Source organism: Brassica napus, chromosome A7 (assembly GCF_020379485.1).
Source record: "Brassica napus cultivar Da-Ae chromosome A7, Da-Ae, whole genome shotgun sequence".
In the NCBI taxonomy this organism is placed as follows: Eukaryota; Viridiplantae; Streptophyta; class Magnoliopsida; order Brassicales; family Brassicaceae; genus Brassica; species Brassica napus.
In genome coordinates this window covers 25,067,118-25,090,517 of record NC_063440.1, presented here as the reverse complement: position 1 = coordinate 25,090,517, position 23,400 = coordinate 25,067,118, and the positions used below count along the sequence as shown (strand labels likewise).

The 23,400-nt window shown below is 34.3% G+C and overlaps 4 protein-coding genes across 4 annotated transcripts; 2 read left to right on the top strand and 2 right to left on the bottom strand.

Moving 5' to 3' along the window:
- Nucleotides 1–5,345: 5,345 nt before the first annotated feature.
- On the bottom strand, nt 5,346–6,222 carry BNAA07G29780D. Its single transcript, XM_013796891.3, has one exon. The coding sequence runs from the start codon at nt 6,119–6,121 to the stop codon at nt 5,462–5,464; it is 660 nt and encodes a 219-aa protein (XP_013652345.1). The 5' UTR covers nt 6,122–6,222; the 3' UTR covers nt 5,346–5,461.
- Nucleotides 6,223–12,226: 6,004 nt separating this feature from the next.
- LOC106354188 (ABC transporter G family member 25) lies at nt 12,227–18,125 on the top strand. Its single transcript, XM_013794068.3, has 4 exons — nt 12,227–12,469; nt 12,617–13,454; nt 16,843–17,180; nt 17,271–18,125. The coding sequence occupies exons 1-4, from the start codon at nt 12,341–12,343 to the stop codon at nt 17,949–17,951; spliced, it is 1,986 nt and encodes a 661-aa protein (XP_013649522.1). The 5' UTR covers nt 12,227–12,340; the 3' UTR covers nt 17,952–18,125.
- An 813-nt stretch (nt 18,126–18,938) lies between these two features.
- BNAA07G29750D (subtilisin-like protease SBT3.16) lies at nt 18,939–20,635 on the top strand. Its single transcript, XM_013796890.3, has 6 exons — nt 18,939–19,335; nt 19,532–19,629; nt 19,849–19,911; nt 19,984–20,095; nt 20,236–20,333; nt 20,426–20,635. Exons 1-6 carry the CDS (start codon nt 19,214–19,216, stop codon nt 20,464–20,466), a joined length of 534 nt encoding a protein of 177 aa, XP_013652344.1. The 5' UTR covers nt 18,939–19,213; the 3' UTR covers nt 20,467–20,635.
- Nucleotides 20,636–21,404: 769 nt separating this feature from the next.
- Nucleotides 21,405–23,331, bottom strand: LOC106354187 (uncharacterized membrane protein At4g09580). Its single transcript, XM_013794067.3, has 4 exons — nt 22,919–23,331; nt 22,101–22,371; nt 21,854–22,024; nt 21,405–21,764 (listed from the first exon to the last, which is right to left on the bottom strand). Exons 1-4 carry the CDS (start codon nt 23,161–23,163, stop codon nt 21,633–21,635), a joined length of 819 nt encoding a protein of 272 aa, XP_013649521.1. The 5' UTR covers nt 23,164–23,331; the 3' UTR covers nt 21,405–21,632.
- Nucleotides 23,332–23,400: the final 69 nt, after the last annotated feature.

The following is a 23,400-nucleotide window of genomic DNA, read 5'->3' as shown; positions in this document are numbered from 1 at the left end:
TGCAAAAAAAAAAAAAAAATTGAGAATCTTAAAATTTTTACGAAACAAAATATCAAACAACTATCCGCTAGCGTCAATTTCAGTATACTGGACCTCTTTTGTCGAGCATTTGCTTAGCATCGGCCTTAGCTGCCCATGAATTACATAAATCATTCATTGAAATGTGACATATAAATGGTGTTAAAACGGCCCATCTAAAAACGAACAAAAGCCCATGGAGGTTGAGTATCCTCCATCCATCTTTCCACAAACAGGTAAAAGACCTCGTCGTTAATGAGGTGAAATTTTGGTTTCTCTTCTTTCGTTCCCCATGCGACAAATAACTTATTAGCGATAAGCTAAGATATTGATGAGGTAAGGATAGACTTGTAGTTTGATCAATATCCTTATCTCATCAACATCTTAGCTTATCGCTAATATAACTCTTTGTAGTTTGCTTTCTGTGACATGAAATGTAGTTTGATCAAAACTGATGTGGATTTGTGTTATGGTCATGTTCTTCACTACGTACAAATATTAGTGTGCCTTGTAGGATCGGTTGATGTCGTGTTTGCTGGCGTGTCTATGATTGGTCAAGTTCTAGTAATTAGAAAATAACTTTGTAAAATAAATTTCTAGTTGTCTAGTTTCCCTTTTAAGATCCGTGACCGTGTCCGTGACTAACAAACTAGTAAAGATTTGGATTCCTCCAATGTCTACCGATACACTTAACATCATTCTCATAACAGGATCACTAATTATAACTTTTTGGACCTTTTTGTGTGATGTGATCGATAAAGAATCTCTTAAGAGTAACTTTTTTCTTGCCTAGAAATGAGATAAATTTTTAGCAGAATATCTTAAGACTGTGGCTTTTGGTTCGACACTTGGGCTTACACTCTATACGTGTGTATCCATATGTGTGACGTGTGTTATAAGCCTAACGTGGGGAAATCTTTGATCACATTCACATGTTATCGGACGATCTTTAAATCATTATGGTATTAAATTTTGATGTTTAATTTTTGCCACACTTAAGGCTCAAAAGGAAAAAAACAAAGCATTTATATATCCATTCATATTGCATCTCAGTATATATTTCTCCATTTCGTATAGTTAGACGTTTAAGAAAACAAGTCCACAATATGTAATATATATTAGTGTATTTCTATACAAAACTTTTTGTATCGTTTCCTATAAATCCTTATTACTCTCAGTTCTACTGGATTGGCACATCTAATAATTATTATAAATGACAATGAACTAAGTATTACAAACAAAATAGGTATTAAAATATTTAGTCTAGTGGTTTATGCTTATACAAACTAGTGATTTGAATTAGTATCGTCAAGTATAACCATCTAAATCCGAATCCGTATGTAAATAGAAAAAAAATATAGAAAATCTGATCTTATATAGTTAAAAAACTGTACAAGTAGTAACCGACCTAGCACTCTCACTATCGAGACTAGAGATCAATACATAAATGTATGCAATTCAAGATTACTAACACTATTAAATAATCACCGGCTTGTGTTGTAGAAAAAACTCCTTAGTGACAGAATAATATCAGCTTGTTTGTCGCTCAAGACTCTTGATTAAAACTGTGTTATTTTCGGGTTTGATGCATTCACAAACTAAATGGACTCCGATTCGTATGCTCGATCTACATTGCATATATAGTATATTGTTTTCCATGTGCGAATAGACATAATGGTAGATGCTGATAATGGTGTCTTTAGTCTCAAGCTACATCTCAATCACTTATTATAGACTATAGTGGTCCATCTTGTCTCATCCCATACTTATATATTTATTATGTTTAATTATGCACATGTCCACGCTCACACATACATGTAAGTACTAGATATTTACATATACATACGTGAATTAATCACTGCTTAATCTAAATTCAAAAATCTGAAATGAATAAGTTATATAAATAAACTTACTTATGTGATGATTTTTCATTAAATTTTGAGGAGACGGCAAATTAAAATGTGCTCTTGATACATTTTTGTTGTTTTTGTTTTAAAGCTAGTGCTATAATATTTGGACTTGAGTCAATAATGTAAAAGTACACACGCGAATACAAGGCAGACAATGATGAAAAGCAATGTTCATATTAAATTGTTTCTACTAATATTATTAGAAGTTGGTCATCATTTATATCCCACGTAACTTTAGGTTCTTTGGTTCCCCACTAGTATCTTTCAGTGCTCCAACTCCAAACTTAGAATTAACGAAAACAGGTAAACGAATTCACTAATTAATAATTTGATTCTCTTACATATCAAACTACTTTTCATGTGAATATCTTAGACCTATTTGTGGTGTGTGAGAAAACTTCTTACACTTGACCTATGATAAAAAAAAATAGTTATTCCCTTCGAATATTCATACATTTTGTATTATACATATAAGTGTAATTATTTTCGTATATTGGATTTATGGATATTCAATATGAAAACTATTCATATATTCAATAGCTCTGTTACTTCTGTATACTTGATTCACTCCGATCGATCATTATATATATCCTGACAAATATTTTGCTATTTCTTTCAGAATTTTCACTATGTAGCACCAAATTAAATGTTGATGTAGATAAGATATTTAGAATAAATATCTTAATTATTTAGTGTTTTATTTATTATTAAGATAATTACTTTTATTGTTTTAGGGTTTTATGGTTTTCTTATATATAGCCGTTTAGGCTTAAGTTGTATTCAGTTTATGATTTGAATTAATAAAAGTTAAGAGATTTCTCTTTTGTTCCTTGTTTTCGGTAGATCATTGGTGATCTCAACGAATTTAAGAAGACATTGATCTTAGGCATTCTTAGACTAAATAAGATCTTTGTGATTATCCTAGTTTTCCGGGTATTCTAAGAATCAACGGATCTCTAGTCCTATCTTACAAAGCTTCCGCTACATCAGGTGGTATCAGAGCTGCGTTTCTTTGATTTTTCAATTGAAGACGATTCTGGATGTCATGATGAGTATTAGCATCTATCCTATCCTGGACGAAAGTCCTTTTGTCGAGAGAAAAGATAACCATGAGATCTATCGAGAGATCTATGGAAATCCTATCTATGACGTGTATGAAGATGATGTTCATGTTATTGACTTTGTCTTCCAAGAAGAAGGATCCTTTGAAAATCGGAGCCGTGCAAAGTTAGGGCGAAATCATATTGATGGAGATTTTGTGGAGAATCTTGATAATCTGATGCGTGCGAATTTTGTGCAAAAACGGATTTGTGAAGATTCAAGATACAATCAGATTCATGCAAAAATCGTGCAGAGTCAAGTTTTTGGAAAATTTCTGGAGATTTTGATAAGTGCGAAATTCGTGCATATTTCTGTTATTCTTATGTTGAGAATGCTATTGAAGATTCGAGGAAGAGTTTTTCTTGGAAACCATTTTGGATTCGAAAACTACGATCAAGATTCGAGGACGAATCTTTTCCAACCCGGAGAGAATGATGTAGATAAGATATTTAGAATAAATATCTTAATTATTTAGTGTTTTATTTATTATTAAGATAATTACTTTTATTGTTTTAGGGTTTTATGGTTTTCTTATATATAGCCGTTTAGGCTTAAGTTGTATTCAGTTTATGATTTGAATTAATAAAAGTTAAGAGATTTCTCTTTTGTTCCTTGTTTTCGGTAGATCATTGGTGATCTCAACGAATTTAAGAAGACATTGATCTTAGGCATTCTTAGACTAAATAAGATCTTTGTGATTATCCTAGTTTTCCGGGTATTCTAAGAATCAACGGATCTCTAGTCCTATCTTACAAAGCTTCCGCTACATCAAATGTCCATTGTGGAAATATCCGATACCGTCTGTAGTTTTTAATTCTGAAAATATGTAACTGTTTCGAAGTGTTAAGAAGATGGAATTTAAGACTTTTAAGCGTAAGTCTTTAAATACAAGATATCGAGTACATAAAATACAAAGAGAAGATAGAATGGAACGATCTAATGAGAAATAAAAATTAATATTAATTTGTACGCTAAACCAAACAATTTGATATAAACAGTTCCTAATCTATCTTAATAAGTTTGATGAAGACATATTAACTACAGCGTGGACATATTGTGAACGAGTACTCAAATTTTGCAGGTACAGAAACAGTATTTTGAATACTATATATGACATGATATTTTTCCCTATCAATTTAGTGTTTTAAAATTTATGAAAATCAAAATCAATAATTGATTGATAATGTGGTATGAATTGGATTTTCGTTTTTACATGGAATTTATTTTGATATTTAAATAAAAGAAAATGGAGTCAGCTAATCCCAAACAAGTCATAACAGTATCTTCATAAAAGTAAATAAAGAATCTCCATATAAGAATTTTTTATTCATCTTAAAAGGTATAATATACTTAGTTTACATAATATTATTTTCTTCTAATAATTTTAGATGTTTAAGAAAAAATTCTTATTTTATTTTATAACATTTTTACAATTTTATGCAAAGTTTTAAAATTATTTTATATTTATCTATATTCTGCATTATATATTATGATTAATTAACTTATTTTATTAAATATTAAATAATTTTCCTCTATAGAAAATCATTTATATGTTTTCGTAGACTCTGTGCCAACAATAGCAGTACATAATACATTAGATAAATTTTAGAGCAACCACAATGGTGAAGTGTTTGCATTAGACTTTTAGACGAATAGTATTTATATACTTTTTTGTATTTATATTTTAATTTAACTGAATTGCTGGTCTTATGTTTTTTATTATTTTTAAAAAATAAGTCATTTAAAAGAAAATATGTTAGTATTTAAAAGTATGTCGTTTGATAAATTGTTGTATCTTTTCCCTATTTTTTATTGCATACTACATAAATACGAGTGTACAAGACATGCATGCATGGTCGATCACCAACCCCTTTATTATTTTTTTTTGGTAAAAACCCCTTTATTATTTTGTTAATTTGTCCGAACACCAAAGATGAAAGATCCTTTCTTGAGAGACTTAAAGAAATATAAACCAGAGAATATATCTTATTATTATATAATGGAACTCGATTCACTAGGTACGCTAAACTATCAGCAGTTTCTAAATGGTAAAAAAACAGCAAAATAAAAGATCAGTACGTAAAACTCGTCCATGTAGGCATATAACAAATTAGTCAATGTTATTTTGTATTTACTTGCACATATAGCTTAGCTTGCTCTCACATGGGATGGGATTGGAAATTAGCTAGAGAGATCTCACAGAACGTTCAGTCTTGGTTCCACAAAATTGAAATAATTGCAGAAAATACAAATATTATATGAAAAAGTTATCACGTATATGTAAGTAAATAACTAAAACGTCCTTTTGAGAACAAGTCACTCTGAAATAATCACGTTCCCACTCATAATATGTTACATTCATAGAAAATTATATAAAAAGTATTACAAAGATCAAGAGAAAATATATATAGTAAACCGTGAAAGACAATGAATTAACGGCGACGGCGTGGAAGCAGATGATCATACGAAGCAGCTTTTCTCGTTCTTGGGAGATAAACAATGGACTCTGAAACTGTACAAGTTCTCCGACAAGAACCGTAGAGACTCACTAACCCGAACCTGTCGCCGATGCTGCTCTTTGTTAATGCCTTGCTTGATCCGCCGGAGTTTCCTCGGAACCTACGATCAACTTCATGATCTTCCCCGTCCTCTTCATCTTCGTCGTCGTCTTTGGAACACTCCAACAACGCCGCGGCGAAGGGATCTTTCTCAGTCACCGGGAAGCTGTTCTTCTTACTTAAACTGTTAGATTTTTTATTTTTTACGGTAACCGGAAAATGTGTGCTCCGGTGAGGAGGGAGGGGTAGTATAACTGAAGAGTCGTTATTTTGGCGGTGGTTGAGTCTATGAGAGTAGTCTTTGGGTTTCCCTGGAAGCTGTTCCCAAGAGAATGGAACACCGAGGAGACGAAGAGGACTCGCCGGAGAATTTAAAGGAGAGCCGCCTTGAAACACGAGGGAGCTAGAGGAGCAAGAGGAGAAGGACGAGAAGGAAGAAGAAGATAAAGAACGGCGGGAAGAATTGTTTGTCTTTGCCGGAAAGTTGACCGGATCAGATCGTCTGGCTAAAGTTCTGGTTCTTGAAGAATCCATGAGGAACAATAATAGAGAGAGAGAGAGAGAGAGAGAGAGAGAGAGAGAGAGAGAGAGACAATGTGATCCAGAGAGGAGCTCTGTTTTTTGTCTTTTAGTTTATTCACTGATGAGATTCTCCTTTTAAGCTGTGGAAAAATAAAGGACAGAATTGTCCAATTATTATTTTAAAACATTTTGTTAAATTTTATTGTAATTACAATAGTGACAATAAAAGGCAAAACATAATTATTACATCTAAGTATTATTGATTTGGTTCTACTAGTTTTGTTACTCTTTACCGAATTAATTATACGCTTGCATTTGAAACTTTTATTTAGATGTGGAATAACTTTAAAACTCAAACAGAGAAATATTAATTTAACTGTATAATTTGTATTAGTGGAAACAGAAAAAGGTCTTGTTTAATTTGGAGAGAGTTGTAAATTGCAAGTAAAGATGAATTAAGAGTAAGAGTGGCGACCCCATTGGATTGATGGGCCGATAGCTTTGACGTGAGAGATGAAACCGATATTGGACATTAGGGACATGAACTTTTAAATTTCATAAATAGAAAAGACTCAAATGGTGGATATGCGACCATTTTTTTCTCTGAGTGATGGATACGTGAGCTTGTTTTTTTGAGTGATGGATATGTGAGCATGATAACATATATATACTTTCTAAGTAAATTCTGTCTAGTAGTAGTATATGATTTAATAGAAAAAAGTTGTTGTTACATTGACTTGAAAACGGAACTGAATCATAGCTACATGTTTTTGTAGTTCGCGGTGAGAACAATAAAAGAACGGAACTGAATCATAGCTGCATGTTTTGTAGTTCGCGGTGAAAACGGTGAAAGAACACAACTCTAAGTTGCAAACCTACGGATGATACTCCCCTCCGTTCCATTAAGATAAATTTTTTAGAAAAAAAATTGTTTCACAAAAATATATTTTTGTGTTTTCTATAAAAAAAATTATAAACTTTAAAAAAATTAATTGATTTTATTGAATTATTATCGGTTAAAAATTATTGAAAATTGAAAATTACAAAAAACTATATATTTATTATGGTAGTTTAATGTGTTTTTTTTAATGTGTGAAAATAATAAAAAAATTTATCCTTATTTTTGTGGGACGGAGGCAGTATTGATTAATTAATAATCATAAGTTCATAACTCTGTAAATGCAGGACGTTGACTCCAATCAACAAGAACGGAAGTTTGAATTAACTTGGGCTGATGATGAACCAGAAAAAATCAGAAGACATAGAAAGTACTTCTTCTTAGTGGATCAGTTAAAAAAAGTTGTGTCTGAGTGGGCCGATAGTTTCCTGAGCTACACTACGAGTCTACGATGTTGCTTTGCTCTATTTAAATCTGACTTGGAGAAATAGTCCTCTTGTCCAGCTGATATAGTCTATAAATCTCTATTCTGTAAGAACTAGATTTCAAGGTTCTGCTTTGGCCGCACGGTATGAAATCTAAAAGGAGAGAACGAGAAGCAACCTATAAGCCATCATAACAAGATAATTATGAGACTATGATAGAGAATGATTTATTCTTTCTCTACCATTTGCAATAAGAGAATGATTTATTCTTTCTATCAATGTCTTTTGCACATATATATATATGTCTTTTGCACACATATATATATATATATATATTGATGTATATCTCACAGCCTACGCATGCCGAGTTTCAAAATATGATCATTTTCTATCCAAATATCTGGACACTATTAAGCTTATCTGCATATGGTTAATGGAATCATGTTACATATCGGTTGAAGGTAGTAGCAGAATAGGTCATAAATGAGGACAAAGTCATCGAGTTTACTCTCCATAAATGGGCTGGTAATTTGAACAATCATATTACCTAGCTCTGGAACCATTTAAGAATTGTGACTCAAAATTATCTAATTAACTATTTTAAAAGTTTGATATCTCTGTTACATACAGAACCTCTGAGGTTGTCTATGTTGCAACACATAAATGCCTAGAAATTTGGTATGTTGGTGTACCTATTGACCTTGAAAGAAGGCTTCTGATAAAGAATGCTGCCTCGCTATCTGGCCATTACGGTTATGTATCAAATTACAGAGCTCATTGACTTTTCATATCTCTATTAATTAAGTGTAAGTTGGATTGCGTATCTCTGTTACAGGGTCTAATTTCGATCTTTGATTTTTACATTTGTTGTCCTTGCGCAGATGTGACTAAGTATAAGTGCTTAGATGTTCACTTTCCAGTCTTGGTTAGGTTTGAGATATGGAATCAGATTGTTAGATTGAGTGGCCCATGTACAGAATCACATGTCCCTAGTTGTAATGTTACCCAACAATGTTATATGTGGTCCGATTTTCTTCTTTTTGTCATTTGTGATGAAATCTATGTTCATAGAGTAAGACTAGCCCATCAAAGTTGATTGAAACTAAAAAACGCATTAAAAGTTCAAATCGAAAACTCATAAATCAAAGACTTATGATTTCTCGTTTTTTAATAAAATATGTCCAGCTACATTTTTATTGGAAAATTAACCCAACGTCGTATTCATATAACGCAAAAACAAGAGAAGAGACATGCGTGGAAAATATATTTCAATTAATATATTCTTTTAACTATGCTGCAAATCTTGAAAAAGTAATCTCTTGTAACAATGTCTGATGAAAATGTGCTAATCCATTAATTGACACGATGTACAGAGAAATTAACGACTACAAGTCAACCAAAATAACATAGTTTCGAAGTTTTTGGTGATTAAGAAGTTTAAATTTTGTACTGCCGGGACCATCGTTCTCTTGCAGGTGGAGAAAATTATACAGCGTACCTATATCAACTGCTGGAGGTTCTGTGATGCCATTTATAATCGGGCGAGACTACCAAGTTAAGTTTTAACACTTGACACATTCTACTTCATATAATTTTGTTTTCTTAGAGTCAATGAATCATTCTACTTTTTTTGAAACACTAATGAATCATTCTACAAAATGAAGTAAACAATTATGAAACATTTGCAATATGTAATTTTGAATTAAAGGTGTGTGTGGGGATAATCGCCTAGTTTGTTATCATAAAAAGTAACTATAAAAGAAACATAAATGTAATTTATGAAAATAATAGGTGAGTGTGCATGAGGTTTAAAGACAAGACTTAAATTAAATCAAATTTCACAACAATAGTCTAATTTTAAACCTTAATTTTCCAACTTTAAGACACATAAATGTAGTTAATGAGAAAATGGAGGTGGTGATTCAGAAGTCCAACTTCGAGGCTTCTTCTTTTTCAACGAATATTAAATTCAGAAACTATATTTAGGAAAGAAACTAAAACAGACTAACAGAGAAGAAACCATATGATAAGAAAAAGAAAAAGAAGAATCCAAATTATTTTATACTGCCGTGACGTAATTGTCATATATAAAGTGTACTCAAAAAGAAAATGGGAGAAGGGGATGCTCGTTCGTTCGTTATGATGACTCATGGCCATAAGTGGATCATGTGGTCCATATTCTCTGTACACTACTTATAATAAATATATCTTCCATCACATTGTTACCAAAAAAAAAAAAACTCCATCACACCCTTTAGTTAACACGGCGGGTTTCACCCACGCGCCGTCGTGGAAGGTGAGCTAGAACAAACCCATCTTCGAAGAAAGGAAAGTACACAGTGATGAATGAATGCACAAAACGGATCTGAGTTGAGAAAAAAAGAAAGGACAGTTTTGAGTGGATCATCACTCATCACGTGCGAGCGACACGCGTCGACGTCGCGGGGTTTATGAGTGGGACCCACCGTTGAAAGTTGAAACTGCGAAGTTCTTACAGAAGTGACCTAAGCCATTCATTGTACTTTGTGTTTATGTGCTCGTCTCTGTAACGAAGTACTGAAATGATCCCGAGAAATCTGCTATTTTCCTTTTACACCATCTTTGACTTTTGAGATAGATTTGTATTTGTACAATCTCAGTCACATCATGGTCAACGCTCGCGAGCCAAATTTAATCGGGGATATTTCCATAGCAAAGAATAATTGAGAACGGTCTTCAAAACGGTGTCGTGACGGCTCTGAAACGCACCACCGTACATCCCCGTAAACGCACGTCTTCTTCAACAGATACATGCATAGAGTTACATCATGATCACAAGAATAGATAGAACATACGATATACATCATGTAACACATGTTTGCTCTTATCGAGTTTTGTCAAATTGAACCATGCATAATATTAATACGGTACATATGTAAGTCTTTTTTTGGGTGCACATTTTTGCTCTTATCGAGTTGTAGTCTTCGTACCCTAATTGAGTTGATCCACCGATTAGAAGGAACATTCGTGGCAATAAGTTTCTTCTTTCGTTCGACTCACGACCTTTCGATGTTTTTGACGTGTAAGGTCTTGATTCTTTCATGTTCGAATATTGTTTCACTCTTAACATGTTTTACAAGATTTGTTCATTAGATTTAGACATGTGCCATGTTTCTATATTCGCTCTATTTTGGATTATGAACAGCAGATGAACTTCAATAGAAGCATGTACATGTCGTAGAGACAAATGTATACCATTTCAAACATCAAATTAGCCACACACATAAAGCAATACAGCGACATTCTTCTTATCAAAACATAGAGTCTTCTGTACGTTTGAATCATCGCACCTATTAAGATCTTATGTTCTTTCACAGGTTATTGGAATAACAAAAAGAAGAGCAACAATACTTATGTTATTCTGAAACATCTACAATAATATAAAACTTAGGATCAATCGTAGACTAGCATTTTTCAGTCATGCTTAAATATCATATTATTTGAAATAAAATTGATGGTCGACAAGCAATGGCCGGCTATGGCTTCGGGACATCTCAGATTTATAATATTTACACAATACTTTTACCTTGTGTTACATGATGTATATCAGATTTAAAATTCGATTTGATAATTTATTACATTTATCACTTTTTATTTAACCATTTTGTGTTTATATAAATATTTAAATAGTTGTAAAAAAATTAAATAACCATACAAATATTTTTCTAATCACTAATTATTGTTAATTTAAAATAATATTTCGGTTGCAACTGAACAGAAAATACTACATCTAGATAAAATGGTTATTTTGTTTTAATTCAAATTGTTTTTGGGAAATTTTTGTTTAACTTCTCTTTCTTTTCATTATATATATTTAAATTAAATATAGTGATATAATCTTCAGAAAATAATGAAAATCAAATAAAATATGTTCTTATAAAAATAATTAAAATAAAAGCATAAAGTTATAAATTATTAAATAGAAAATGATGGATATAATTAATTTTTTAAGAAAAATATAAATATTACTCAACAAAAAGTCTTACAAAAATATTTCTTAACCCTCTCTGTAAATTTTTAAATTTTATTTTCCTTTAATAGATATATACACATAATAGTCTTTATAACATTTCTCAATCAATCTGATTATATAACTATTTATTATCTTTCCATTAATATTTTCCTAATTTATAGTTTATTATAGTTTTCAGTTATTAATTCTATTTCTTGGTAAAAACTCATTAACAGAGTCAGATTGAAAATATCTATTTTATTTGATTCAAAAAAAGTTTTGGAGGTAAAGCTCACTTAACTGGATCTCTCTTCACTTCTCTTTCCATTATATAGAAAAAATTTAGATCTGCATTTATCACCTCTACAATTTACAAAAGAAAACAAGATGAAGCCAGCTGACACACACATTAACGAGAAAAAGAAACTAAAGCACATCCTGACACATGATAATATACATTTAGACGAATCCATCGTCCTCCTCCAAGCTCAGGTGATTCTCAATTTGACAATTATAGTGGAAAACACTAAATTAAAATCTGTATTCTGTAAAGTGAGAGTTATATTCGAAATGAAAGAAAGAAACATAATAACAATCCCAAAAAGAAAAATAGAAAGTAGAATTTAAAGACACTTTCTTTTCCTCCTCCAACGACCCGATTCCGTTCAGCAGTCGCCAGCTGGTATTATACGTTTCGCCACGTGTTATTTTCTCAATGAACATTACTTTGCTGACGTGTCATCCACTTGCCTTTCACGTCCCACTTCTTCTCCATAAATAGAGGTCTCAGCATCTCACCCCCCGATCTTCAGACTTCTCCATATTCACTCACCTCTCTCTCTCTCCGTCCTCTAACTCCGTTTAAGTTTCGCCATCTGTTTTTATATATAAGGTAAAGAAAGAAGGACATAACAATAATGTCAGGTTTTGACGGCGTTGAAAATCAAATGAACGGTCCAGATTCATCACCTCGTCTCCCTCAAGATACTTGTGATCAGCCTTCCTCATTATTTTCATCGTCTCCGTGTTTCCCAATCACCCTCAAGGTATAACACACACACACACACACAAAAACCAGATTTGAATTTTTAATATTGATTACAATTTTTTTTATATTTACAAAAAAAATAAACACTGAATTGTTGACTAGTTTTGACTCTAGACATGACTCGTATTATTTTTTTTTGATATAGTTCGTCGATGTGTGTTACCGAGTGAAGATACAAGGCAAGTCCAGCGATTCCGTGAAACTCAAGAGATTGTTGGGACTTGAACACAAACCGTCCGATGAGATTCCATCGACGGAGAGGACGATACTAAGCGGAGTCACCGGAATGGTGACACCTGGCGAGTTTATGGCCGTTCTCGGACCATCGGGAAGTGGTAAATCGACGCTGCTAAACGCGGTCGCAGGGAGACTCCATGGAACAGGCCTCACCGGAAAAATACTCGCCAACGACTCCAAACTAACCAAACAGACGTTAAAACGCACCGGCTTCGTGGCCCAGGACGATCTCCTCTACCCGCACTTAACCGTGCGCGAAACCCTAGTGTTCGTCGCCTTGCTCCGCCTCCCTAGGAGCCTAGCTCGAGACGACAAGATCAAAGCCGCCGAGTCGGTGATCTCCGAGCTCGGGCTCGAGAAATGCGAGAACACGGTGGTTGGTAACACGTTCATTAGGGGGATCTCGGGTGGTGAGAGGAAACGAGTGAGCATCGCTCACGAGCTGCTCATCAACCCGAGCCTGCTTGTTCTCGACGAGCCGACGTCGGGTCTAGACGCGACGGCGGCTCTGAGATTGGTCCAGACCCTCGCGGGGCTGGCTCATGGGAAAGGGAAGACGGTGGTGACGTCGATTCACCAGCCGTCGAGCCGTGTGTTTCAGATGTTTGACACTGTGCTGCTTCTGAGCGAAGGGAAGTGTTTGTTCGTCGGAAAAGGAAGAGACGCCATGGCTTACTTCGACTCCGTCGGATTCTCCCCGGCGTTTCCGATGAATCCCGCTGACTTCCTTCTCGATCTTGCTAACGGTACGTTCTCAAAACTTTTAATTATTTGGTGTAATCATACTAAAACGCATTATTAACATATTAATTACGAATATCTGGTGTTACAAAAAAAAAAAATTACGAATATCTCACAAAAAAAAAAAATATGATTAGACCTATTGGTATATATTGTGTGAAAAGTATTCTCACATGAAATTGACTGATGATAGGACCAACAAAAATTAAATATGAAATTTATCTTTTTATGGTGGTTTTATGTGTGTATACGTATTTGAATACTGTAACCATGCATGAGACTACTCATGTGAGAGGAGGTAAAGATATTTGTATATAAAAATACTTTGAAAATAACAGCTCGACCCCAATAAAAGAGAGTGATAAATGTCATATTTATGATCGTTATCGCAGACGTACGATGAGAAGTATACAAGTCTAAGCTTTGATGTGTCTCTCGTTGACTCTTGTCATCGTGATGGCTCTTTATATCATATACTACTACTAATTACATGGTTAATCTATAGCTATTACATTAGTCTGGCTTTATGTTAGTTAGTAGCCCATGGGTTAGTAGTAGCAAACATTTTCTTGTATGGCAAAGGGACTAATCTAGCATCTTTTTCTCTCTTTTTTTCTCACCGTTTTTCCAATAATTGTTTATTCTAAAGTTTACAATAATTTTTAAAAGTTAAAGTTGATAATTGAAGGGTGGCTTTTTTATGATAATAATTATGGGCAATTGGGGATACGTGTTATGTTTTCTTTCTCTCTTTTTCAGTATGATATATGCCATAGATTTTTGGCATAGATTATATATCATCTGAATAAATGTTATTCCTTTTTATGTTAAAACCTTATCGCATTACACATTTTACACTAATATAACCGTGCTTTTTCTTTTTCTTTTTCTTTTTCTTTTTTGGCTGGATAATAAACAGAAAGAAAAGGTTCTTTATTAAAAACGAGTTTAGTGAAAAACACCACGTGTTACATGGTGACGTATAGGTTTCGAACCCTGGCTCTTTGTGTGTGTTTCTGTTTCCTCTTTATCCAACTTTTATTTTCATTTTATCTTTAACATCTTTTTTCTGTTTTACAAATAAATTCTCTTTTTGAAGCCAACTAATAAAAACAGCCTCCTTTTTCGCTGTTTAATCAAAGTAGTCTTTCACACTTTTGATGCTCGTGTAACTTTCGAGCTCCACGCTTCGACTCAAGCGCGTGGTTTAGAATTGTCTGCACTCCCTTATTTCCATGCATCCTTGATTTGAGAAACTTTTACTTTAATGGGTAACTAACCGCCTAAAAGAATCCAATCACACCCTCGCATCTAGCGCGTGGTTTCACTTTCCTCCCCTCAGTCCTCATGTAAGTAATAAATACCTACCTATTCGTTGGGAACTGGATATTCTGAACTCACTTTCATTGTTTTTTGAGTCTTATCGTGAATACAAGAATTCTCACATTTTTGTGATTTATTTTTTTCTAGATAAGTACAAGTTATAATTGTAATATATAAGTTTTTTCACATAGAAAAATGAAAATGAATTTATGGGCAAACTACAATCTTTAGCCTGAAGGGACATATACATAGGTCACGTTAGTTTAATCCAGTTTGTCCTCGCTCTATCCAAAACGGATGAGTAAGTACCAGATTTTGGTACGAGTGTTTTGACGTTTTAGGCATGTACAACAATGTGGACCAAACTTAGGTTCGTTTAATAAATCAGCAATTAGTTTTCATGACAATATTCATACATGGTCCATATCTAAGCTAGCTAGGGACATGCATCACAGATCCACACACGGCTGATTTAATGTTTTTCTAGGGATTGTTAAAATGGAATTAATGACTTAATTGTGTTACCCAAGACCTAACAAATCTCATAAGGCTGCATTTAGTTTCCGTCGTTGACTTTCTATTTTTGTTTGGTGTTTTTTTTTCTTCTGAAAAAGCTGTTTGGTGTTATTATTTATGACAAACCTTCGCACATGTACGTATATACACGCACATGGTATGTATATTCTGGTGAAGCTATAGGTAGAGTAAGAAGGCAATAATAAGAGTTGAATGAAAAGACACATAAACAGTTTGTAGTGAAAAATAAGAAAATAAATAGTTTGTTGCGCACGATGGCATATATTTAGTACTATCAGATCTAATTTATTAATTTAGTGGGTATTAAGTTCTTTGTCTCCACGAACCATATGCTTCATATTCAATCTTTCTTTGTATCATTATCTTTGTGAAAAAATCCCATTTTATTGGACCAACCATCCACATGACCATTCAATCTATTCCATGAAAATATCTATGTATATATACATATGTGTTTGACAAAAATATACATATGTGTGTGCATGTATGTGATTTTCCATGGCTGGAAAGCTGATAATCACATGATCTACTAAGCAAAAGTATATGCTATATTTTCGTCAGAAAAGGTTAGATATTGCTTTCTACGTAAAAGCATAACAGTAAACTCCACTTGCCCTAACTTATTGATCAATTTGAAAGAAAAGAACAACAGAAATTAATTTTTCTTTTCCAAAAGTTTGCTCTTGACACTTGATGATAACACTTGTCGAGTATTTCACTATGCATTGTTCATTTATTTATTGACTTCCTCTAACTTATGTTCCCTGAATTCAATTTCAATCCTGCTGATAATCCACTTGATATGTAAGTGGAGTAATAACTAGTCGGCTTAATTTGTATAAGCTTTACCGTTTAGAAAGTTAAATTCAAATACTAGAGAGTATTTGATGCTCAAGCTTTTGCATTTTATTTGTTTTTGGAATCAATGAAGAAGCTAAAACTAAGAACGTCTTTAGTGGCGACCTTATGCTTTCTTGGGTGGACTCTTTCGCCTCTCCACCTTGGTTGGTCTGCTTTACCGCAAATCCGATCTCCATTACTTATTAATTTAAAGATAATTTACTTTTGTTAGACAAAAAAAGATGGGTCCAATACAGTGTCAAAACCTCTTTAAATATATTTGTTTGGTCGGTCCAGAGAAGACGATTGGTTGATTCGCCGTCACCTCGGTTCGGTCCAATGCCACTTTGAATTGTCTTTTGCTTTTTATATTTAGGACATTTAATTAATTACTCCATCGGCCAATTAACTTCCTCCTATTTGGATGATAACTTGAGTGGCTTAATTTCATTAATATATAGTTTAAGAGATAAAACTTTCGATACTTGATTGGTTGTTTTGATTAATTAATTGACCACCCTGGATCTTTTCCATTGTGAAATTTATTATCCGATTAGCGAGTCATAGATACTTGGTATGCACTAGTGGTACTAGACACGAAAACAACTTTGTTTTCTTTAATTAATTTAACAAAGTTTATTGACTATTTTACGTAATTTATCTAACCTGATTGAGATTTTATGACCTAAGCAGGTGTCTGTCAGATTGACGGTACAACTGAGCGGGAAAAACCAGACGTGAGACAAACACTAGCCATTGCTTACGATACATTGCTAGCTCCAAACGTCAAAGCTTGCATCGACGCGTCACCTTCTCCCGCAGAGAACGCACGTTATGTGAAAACGAGAAAAAACGCTCGTGGAATAATGTCCGGTCTTGCAACATGGTTTAGTCAGCTATGCATCCTCCTCCATAGACTTATAAAAGAACGCCGCCACGAGTCTTTTGATGCACTTCGTGTCTTCCAAGTCCTCGCGGCTTCACTACTATGCAGTCTCATGTGGTGGCACTCAGATTATCGTGACGTGCACGTAAGTATATAGACGTTATTAATCATATGTAACAAAAACACTATTTGTTTGGTTTGGCGTTTTTTTTTTCTAACGATAATATTGTTACAGGACCGACAAGGACTACTCTTCTTCATATCCATATTCTGGGGGGTACTTCCGTCATTTAACGCTGTCTTCACGTTTCCGCAAGAACGTGCAATTTTCACTCGAGAACGAGCGTCGGGTATGTACACACTCTCATCTTACTTCATGGCTCACGTCATCGGATCGCTCTCCATGGAACTCGTTCTCCCGGCAGCGTTCTTGACGCTAACTTACTGGATGGTCGGTCTACGTCCAGGGCTAGTCCCTTTCCTCCTCACCCTTTCCGTGCTATTGCTATACGTCTTAGCCTCACAGGGACTCGGACTTGCCTTAGGCGCAGCCATCATGGACGCTAAAAAAGCCTCCACGATCGTGACTGTGACAATGCTAGCGTTTGTTTTAACAGGCGGTTACTATGTTAACAAAGTGCCATCAGGCATGGTGTGGATGAAATACGTTTCCACGACATTTTATTGTTACCGTCTATTAATAGCGGTTCAGTACGGAAATGGCGATGCGATATTGGCGATGGTTGGATGCGAGCCAAAGGGAACGCAAGGAGCGGCAAAGGCGGCTGGGTGCCGGTTTATGGAGGAGGAAGTGATCGGAGACATTGGCTTGTGGACGAGCGTGAGCGTTTTGTTCTTCATGTTTGTTGGTTACAGAGTATTGGCCTACTTGGCTTTGAGGCGTATTAAACTATAAAATGAGAGGTGAAAGGGAAAATTATTTTAATAAATAATGAGTGGGTATAAATTAATTTCTAGGCTTTATAATTTCTAGTTATCTTAGTTTGTTCGATTTTTCTTTTTAACATGTGAAAACCAAAATGACTAGAATGTTTAGCTGATTTATAATAAAAATGTATATTTCCATCTATTACATGTTTTCATATTACTTGTGTTGACGAGTTCAATCTTGTGTATGGGCCGGTTGATGAGTTCATCCGTGCGTATGGCCCATGGACTTGTTGTCGAAGGCTCAAATGTTTTATGGTTTTCAGTGTTTCTAATCTCATGATTATTGGATTTCGTCGATAAGGATTTTTTTTTTTTTTTCGTCGATAACTTGTCTGTCTCGTTCTTGGTGATAAAACTCAAAAAGTTTTTGTGGACAGGTTGCTTTAGCATGGAGCATATAGGGATATGTAGATGCCAAAATAAACAAAAAAAGACTGGTATCTATAAATATATATAGATTAATTATTTATAAAACTAAAAAGGAGTGGGGCATGTGCCACACATCTATCTCACCTGCATCCACCCCTATATAATACCTAACTAGAAGTCTTCTGCTTATTTTCTATGTTTTCAGTTTTGTGATATGTTTGTTTATATAAAATTTTAGTTTCCAACTACGCAGACATTGAGATTCATTTAGGGGAGTATTTTCTTATTAAAAAAATAATTAATAATTAAATTACAATAATTATATTCAAAATTTTGGTGATTATTTAAGTTTATAATTTTAAAATATAATAAAATAATTTATTAATATGAAAATATAAATATAATAAGATAAAAATATTTTCAAATTTAATAGATTTATGTAAAAGTACTTTGTTTTGTATAAAATTAGTATCTACTTTTATTATTTTGTTAAATTATCTATTGAAAATTTCATAGTACTATTTGGAAATTATGGATGAAGAGGTTCAAATATATTGGATTAGAAAATGAGAGACAAGTTGACAAAAAAAAAAGAGAGACAAATATTGACAAAAAAATAAAATAAAATGAGAGACAAATAAAATAATTGGATGATTCATGTTTCATGATCATGAGGATGAAGGTGCCACTAGTATAATCATTTGTGGCCGTCCTTTTTTCTTTGATTAAATTGTGGCCGTCCTTGTGAGTTTTTTCTTGGGACAATCCTTGGGAGTTGGTTTAAAAATTGATATTACGCGTATATCACATTTGCTCCTCATAGTCCTCGTTGTCTTATCGCTCCTTGCTCCGATCATCATGGCTGAATCTAGCAGATCATCAACGTCCGAAGCGAACGTTCACATCATCTACACAGAGAAGCCTATCAATGAGGAACCTAAAGACTATCATCTACGTACACTCTCCTCCGTTCTTGGCAGGTCTGTTAACATTTATTAAATGTATTATTAGTAGCTTCAATCGTTTATAAACAGAAAAAAAAAATCGTTTATAAAGAGTATATATATATATATATATTGTTTTTTTGTTTGATTATGATTGATCGTGTCGAAATGATGTGATGCGTATAAGATATGATAATGGTGATTGTGTTTTGTTCATTTGGCTATCTAACAGTGACCAAGCTGCAAAGGACGCTCTGGTTTATAGCTACAAGGAAGCTGCCTCTGGCTTCTCAGCTAAGCTCACACCTGAGCAAGTCGCCAAGATCTCCAGTACGTTTCTTAAACTATGACATCATAGACACATGATATCTCAAACAAGTAGAAGTAGAATAATGCAGTCATGATAGCGCATTTTCAGAGTATGTAGGCTTAGGAAAAAACATGTTAAGGGTTTTAACTTGACCAAAAAAAAAAAAACTTGACCAATGTTTTTTTTTTCTTGCTCTTGTTCTGTTTTTTTTTTTCACATATGATTTTTGGGTGTTGTAGAAAAACCAGGTGTGATTCAAGTTGTGTCAAGCCAGACCTACCAGTTGCCCAAACCTGTTGGTGGTAATTTCAAGTTGACCTAACTTTGACTTTGTGTTATTCAACTTGTGCTGAAATAAATCTCTTGTTTCACAGAGAGAGTTGCTGAAACGTCCGAAGCGAAAGTTCACATCATCTACACAGAGAAGCCTACCGATGAGGAACCTAAAGTCTATCATCTCCGTAGACTCTCCTCCGTTCTTGGAAGGTCTGTAAACATCTACTAATTGTGTCACTAGTAAAAGAGAGGGTATATATATTTATTGGTTAATTATCGTGTCGACTGATGTGATGAGTATAAGATATGATAATGGTGATTATGTTCTGTTCTTTTTGGCTATTCAACAGTGAAAAAGCTGCAGAGGACGCTCTAATATACAGCTACAAGGAAGCTGCCTCAGGTTTCTCAGCTAAGCTCACCCCTGAGCAAGTCGCCGAGATCTCCAGTATGTAGTCATGATAGCAACATTTTGTCAGAGTGCTTAGGGAAAACATGACAAGGGTTTTAACTTGACCAATGTTTTTTTTTTCCTTGCAGAACAACCAGGTGTGGTTCAAGTTGTGTCGAGCCAGACCTAACAGTTGCCCAAACCTGTTGGTGGTGGTTTCAAGCTGACCTAAATTTACGTCTGTCTTATTCAACTTCTGCTGAAATAATTCTCTTGCTTTACAGAGAGAGTTTGTGTTGTAATGTTGTTGGTTTGAAAGAACTGGTTGTCTAATTTAAATGAAAGAACTTGTTGTCTAATTTAAATGATGTCATGCTTTTTCTTTGGGGATTCGAGTTTCTTCAAATATATTATTTGAAGAGAAATATTTCTTTCTAGTTCTTGCTTTCATATACATTCTGAAAATTAGGGGTGGGCGTTCGGGTACCCGTTCGGGTTCGGGTCGGGTATTTCGGATTTTCGGGTATTTCGGTATAGAGGTGTAGAACCCGTTCGGGTATTTCTATACTTCGGGTCGGGTTCGGGTATTTTTAGTTCGGATTCGGTTATTTCGGATCGGGTTCGGATATTTAGATTTTGAAAAAAAAAATTAAATTTTTCATTTCTTATATTTAAAAATATAAATTTTACTTAACTTCTTTTTATTTTTAATAGATTAAATGGTTAATAGATTTGGACATAACATTTTAAAACTAAAAATGCATTAATTTAATAATTGTTTTAAAATTTTGGATGTAACTTTTTGTTATTTTTGAAATAAAAAAACTTGACATGCTTTTTAAGTGAGTAGCAAATCATTTTTTCCGGAATTGTATGTATATCATATGAACTTAAAGTATGTGTATTATTAATATAATTATTTTATATAAAATGAGATATGTAAACTAGAAATATAAGGTTAATTATACATATGTTCGGTTATCCTCGGATATCCATTCGGGTTCGGATATTATCCATTCGGGTTCGGGTATCCAATCTCTCCTAATTCAATACCCGTTCGGGTATTTTGTTACTTCGGTTCGGATTTTGGTTCGGGTTTTTCGGATCGGGTTCGGGTGCCACTTCGGATATCGGGTAAAGTGCCCACCCCTACTGAAAATATATAAATAAAATAATAACCTGGATTCAAAAAAAGAAAAGTATTGACTCTATGATCTGTTCCTCAGTTCTACTCTCAAATGGAAAATACAAACACAAAAATGTATAAGCGAGTCGACCATTATTGTTTCCGCTGTGTCCTCTAATCAGTTAAAAGTGTAGTCTTGTCCTGTGTATTGTGAAGAGACTTCTCCTTGGTTACTCGTATATCTTCTTTCTTTTCAGTATTGTTGGAAGTATGGAGATAAACCCGATGAGGAAGAGCACTGACAACGTCTTGAAATCATACAAGTCCTTCACCGATTTGAGATCTCCAATAGCAAGTCCAGCCTGCAATACAAAGGAACCAAGAACTTAAAGCTCTGCTTAGATGCCAACAATAGAAAGGAAACCAAGTCTTGGACTAAAGGCTTGCTTACTCTGACGGTTATGTAAGCAGCGGGAATGAGACCGACCAATGTCGCCAAAAAGAAGATATGAAAAGGCACATCTACTATTGGTGAAGCCAAATTGATGAACAGATTTGGCAGCGTTGGTGTTATCCTCAGAAACAACATATAGTTCAGAAGCTTATCTCTACGCTTACCAATCTGGAAATATATATAGAAACCACACAATGAATCATTCGTTACACGCACCAAATGAGAGGTTAAGAGAAGCTAATACCTCAGCCTGAAAGAATCTCAACTTGTCAGGCCACAACCAAGTAATCAACGGCCGGCCAATCAACTTAGACAAAAAGAAACAAGAAGTAGCTCCTGCGGTTGCGTTGAAAACAACCAAGACAACACCTTTGATAACACCAAAGAGAGCTCCAGCTAAAAGCGACATAAAGATAGTCCCTGGAATCATGAACGTCTGCATGAAAATGTAGGTCGCACAGTACCCTAAAACGAACTGCGCCGGGTACTCATTCGCATAGTCTGCAAGATTGTCTCTGAAACCAAACAAAGATTACAACTTTATCAATACCCATATCAAGTTTCGACATTTACACTATCAAGAACCTAAACATTGATCAAAACATCGATCATCCTATAACAAAGTTTGAATCTTTATCAGTAAAAATGTTTCTAAAACCCACCAAAGATTACAACTTTATCAATACCCATATCAAGTTCCAACATTAACACTATCAAGAACCTCAACATTGATCAAAACATCGATCATCCTATAACAAAGTTTGAATCTTTATCAGTAAAAATGTTTCTAAAACCAAACAAAGATTACAACTTTATCAATACCCTTATCGAGTTTCGACATTGACACTATCAAGAACCTAAACATTGATCAAAACATCGATCATCCTATAACAAAGTTTGAATCTTTATCAGTAAAAATGTTTCTAAAACCAAACAAAGATTGCAACTTTATCAATACCCATATCAAGTTTCTACATTTACACTATCACGAACCTTAAGATTGATCAAAACATCAACAAAGTTTGAATCTTTATGAGTAAGGAGGAGAGAGATGTTGTTTACTTGAGCAAGCGGAGATCAGAGATGCTTCTTGGGAGCTTGAGCTTGACGAATTCAGCAGCGGGCATTGTCATGTAGATGCAGAAGAGACCAGAGGAGAAGACGAGGAAGACGCCGAGAGACACCGCGAGTTCCCATCGGCTAAGAGGGAACCGATCGAGTTTAGATCGCTTTCCGGAGGGTGAATCGTCGTCGTCTGACATCGCTCCGAGCTCTTCGTCTCTGATTAGATTCCGTGTGAGAGCCATTCACCAGTTTGATTTGGGTTTGTTGTGGGTTGGGATGTTAATTCATCTGCAATGATTTAAAAGTTTCGATCTTGAGGGAGGAAGGTGGAGGAAAACGTGTTGTCAGCTTTTCTCCATTTTCATTATCGGTGTCGGAGACTGGACGATGGATCATGGATGGGTCTGTTTAAGACCTTCTGTATGGCTGAGAGGGTTCTAAGTACTTCCAAATGGAAACCTCTGAGTCTGTGAGAGGGT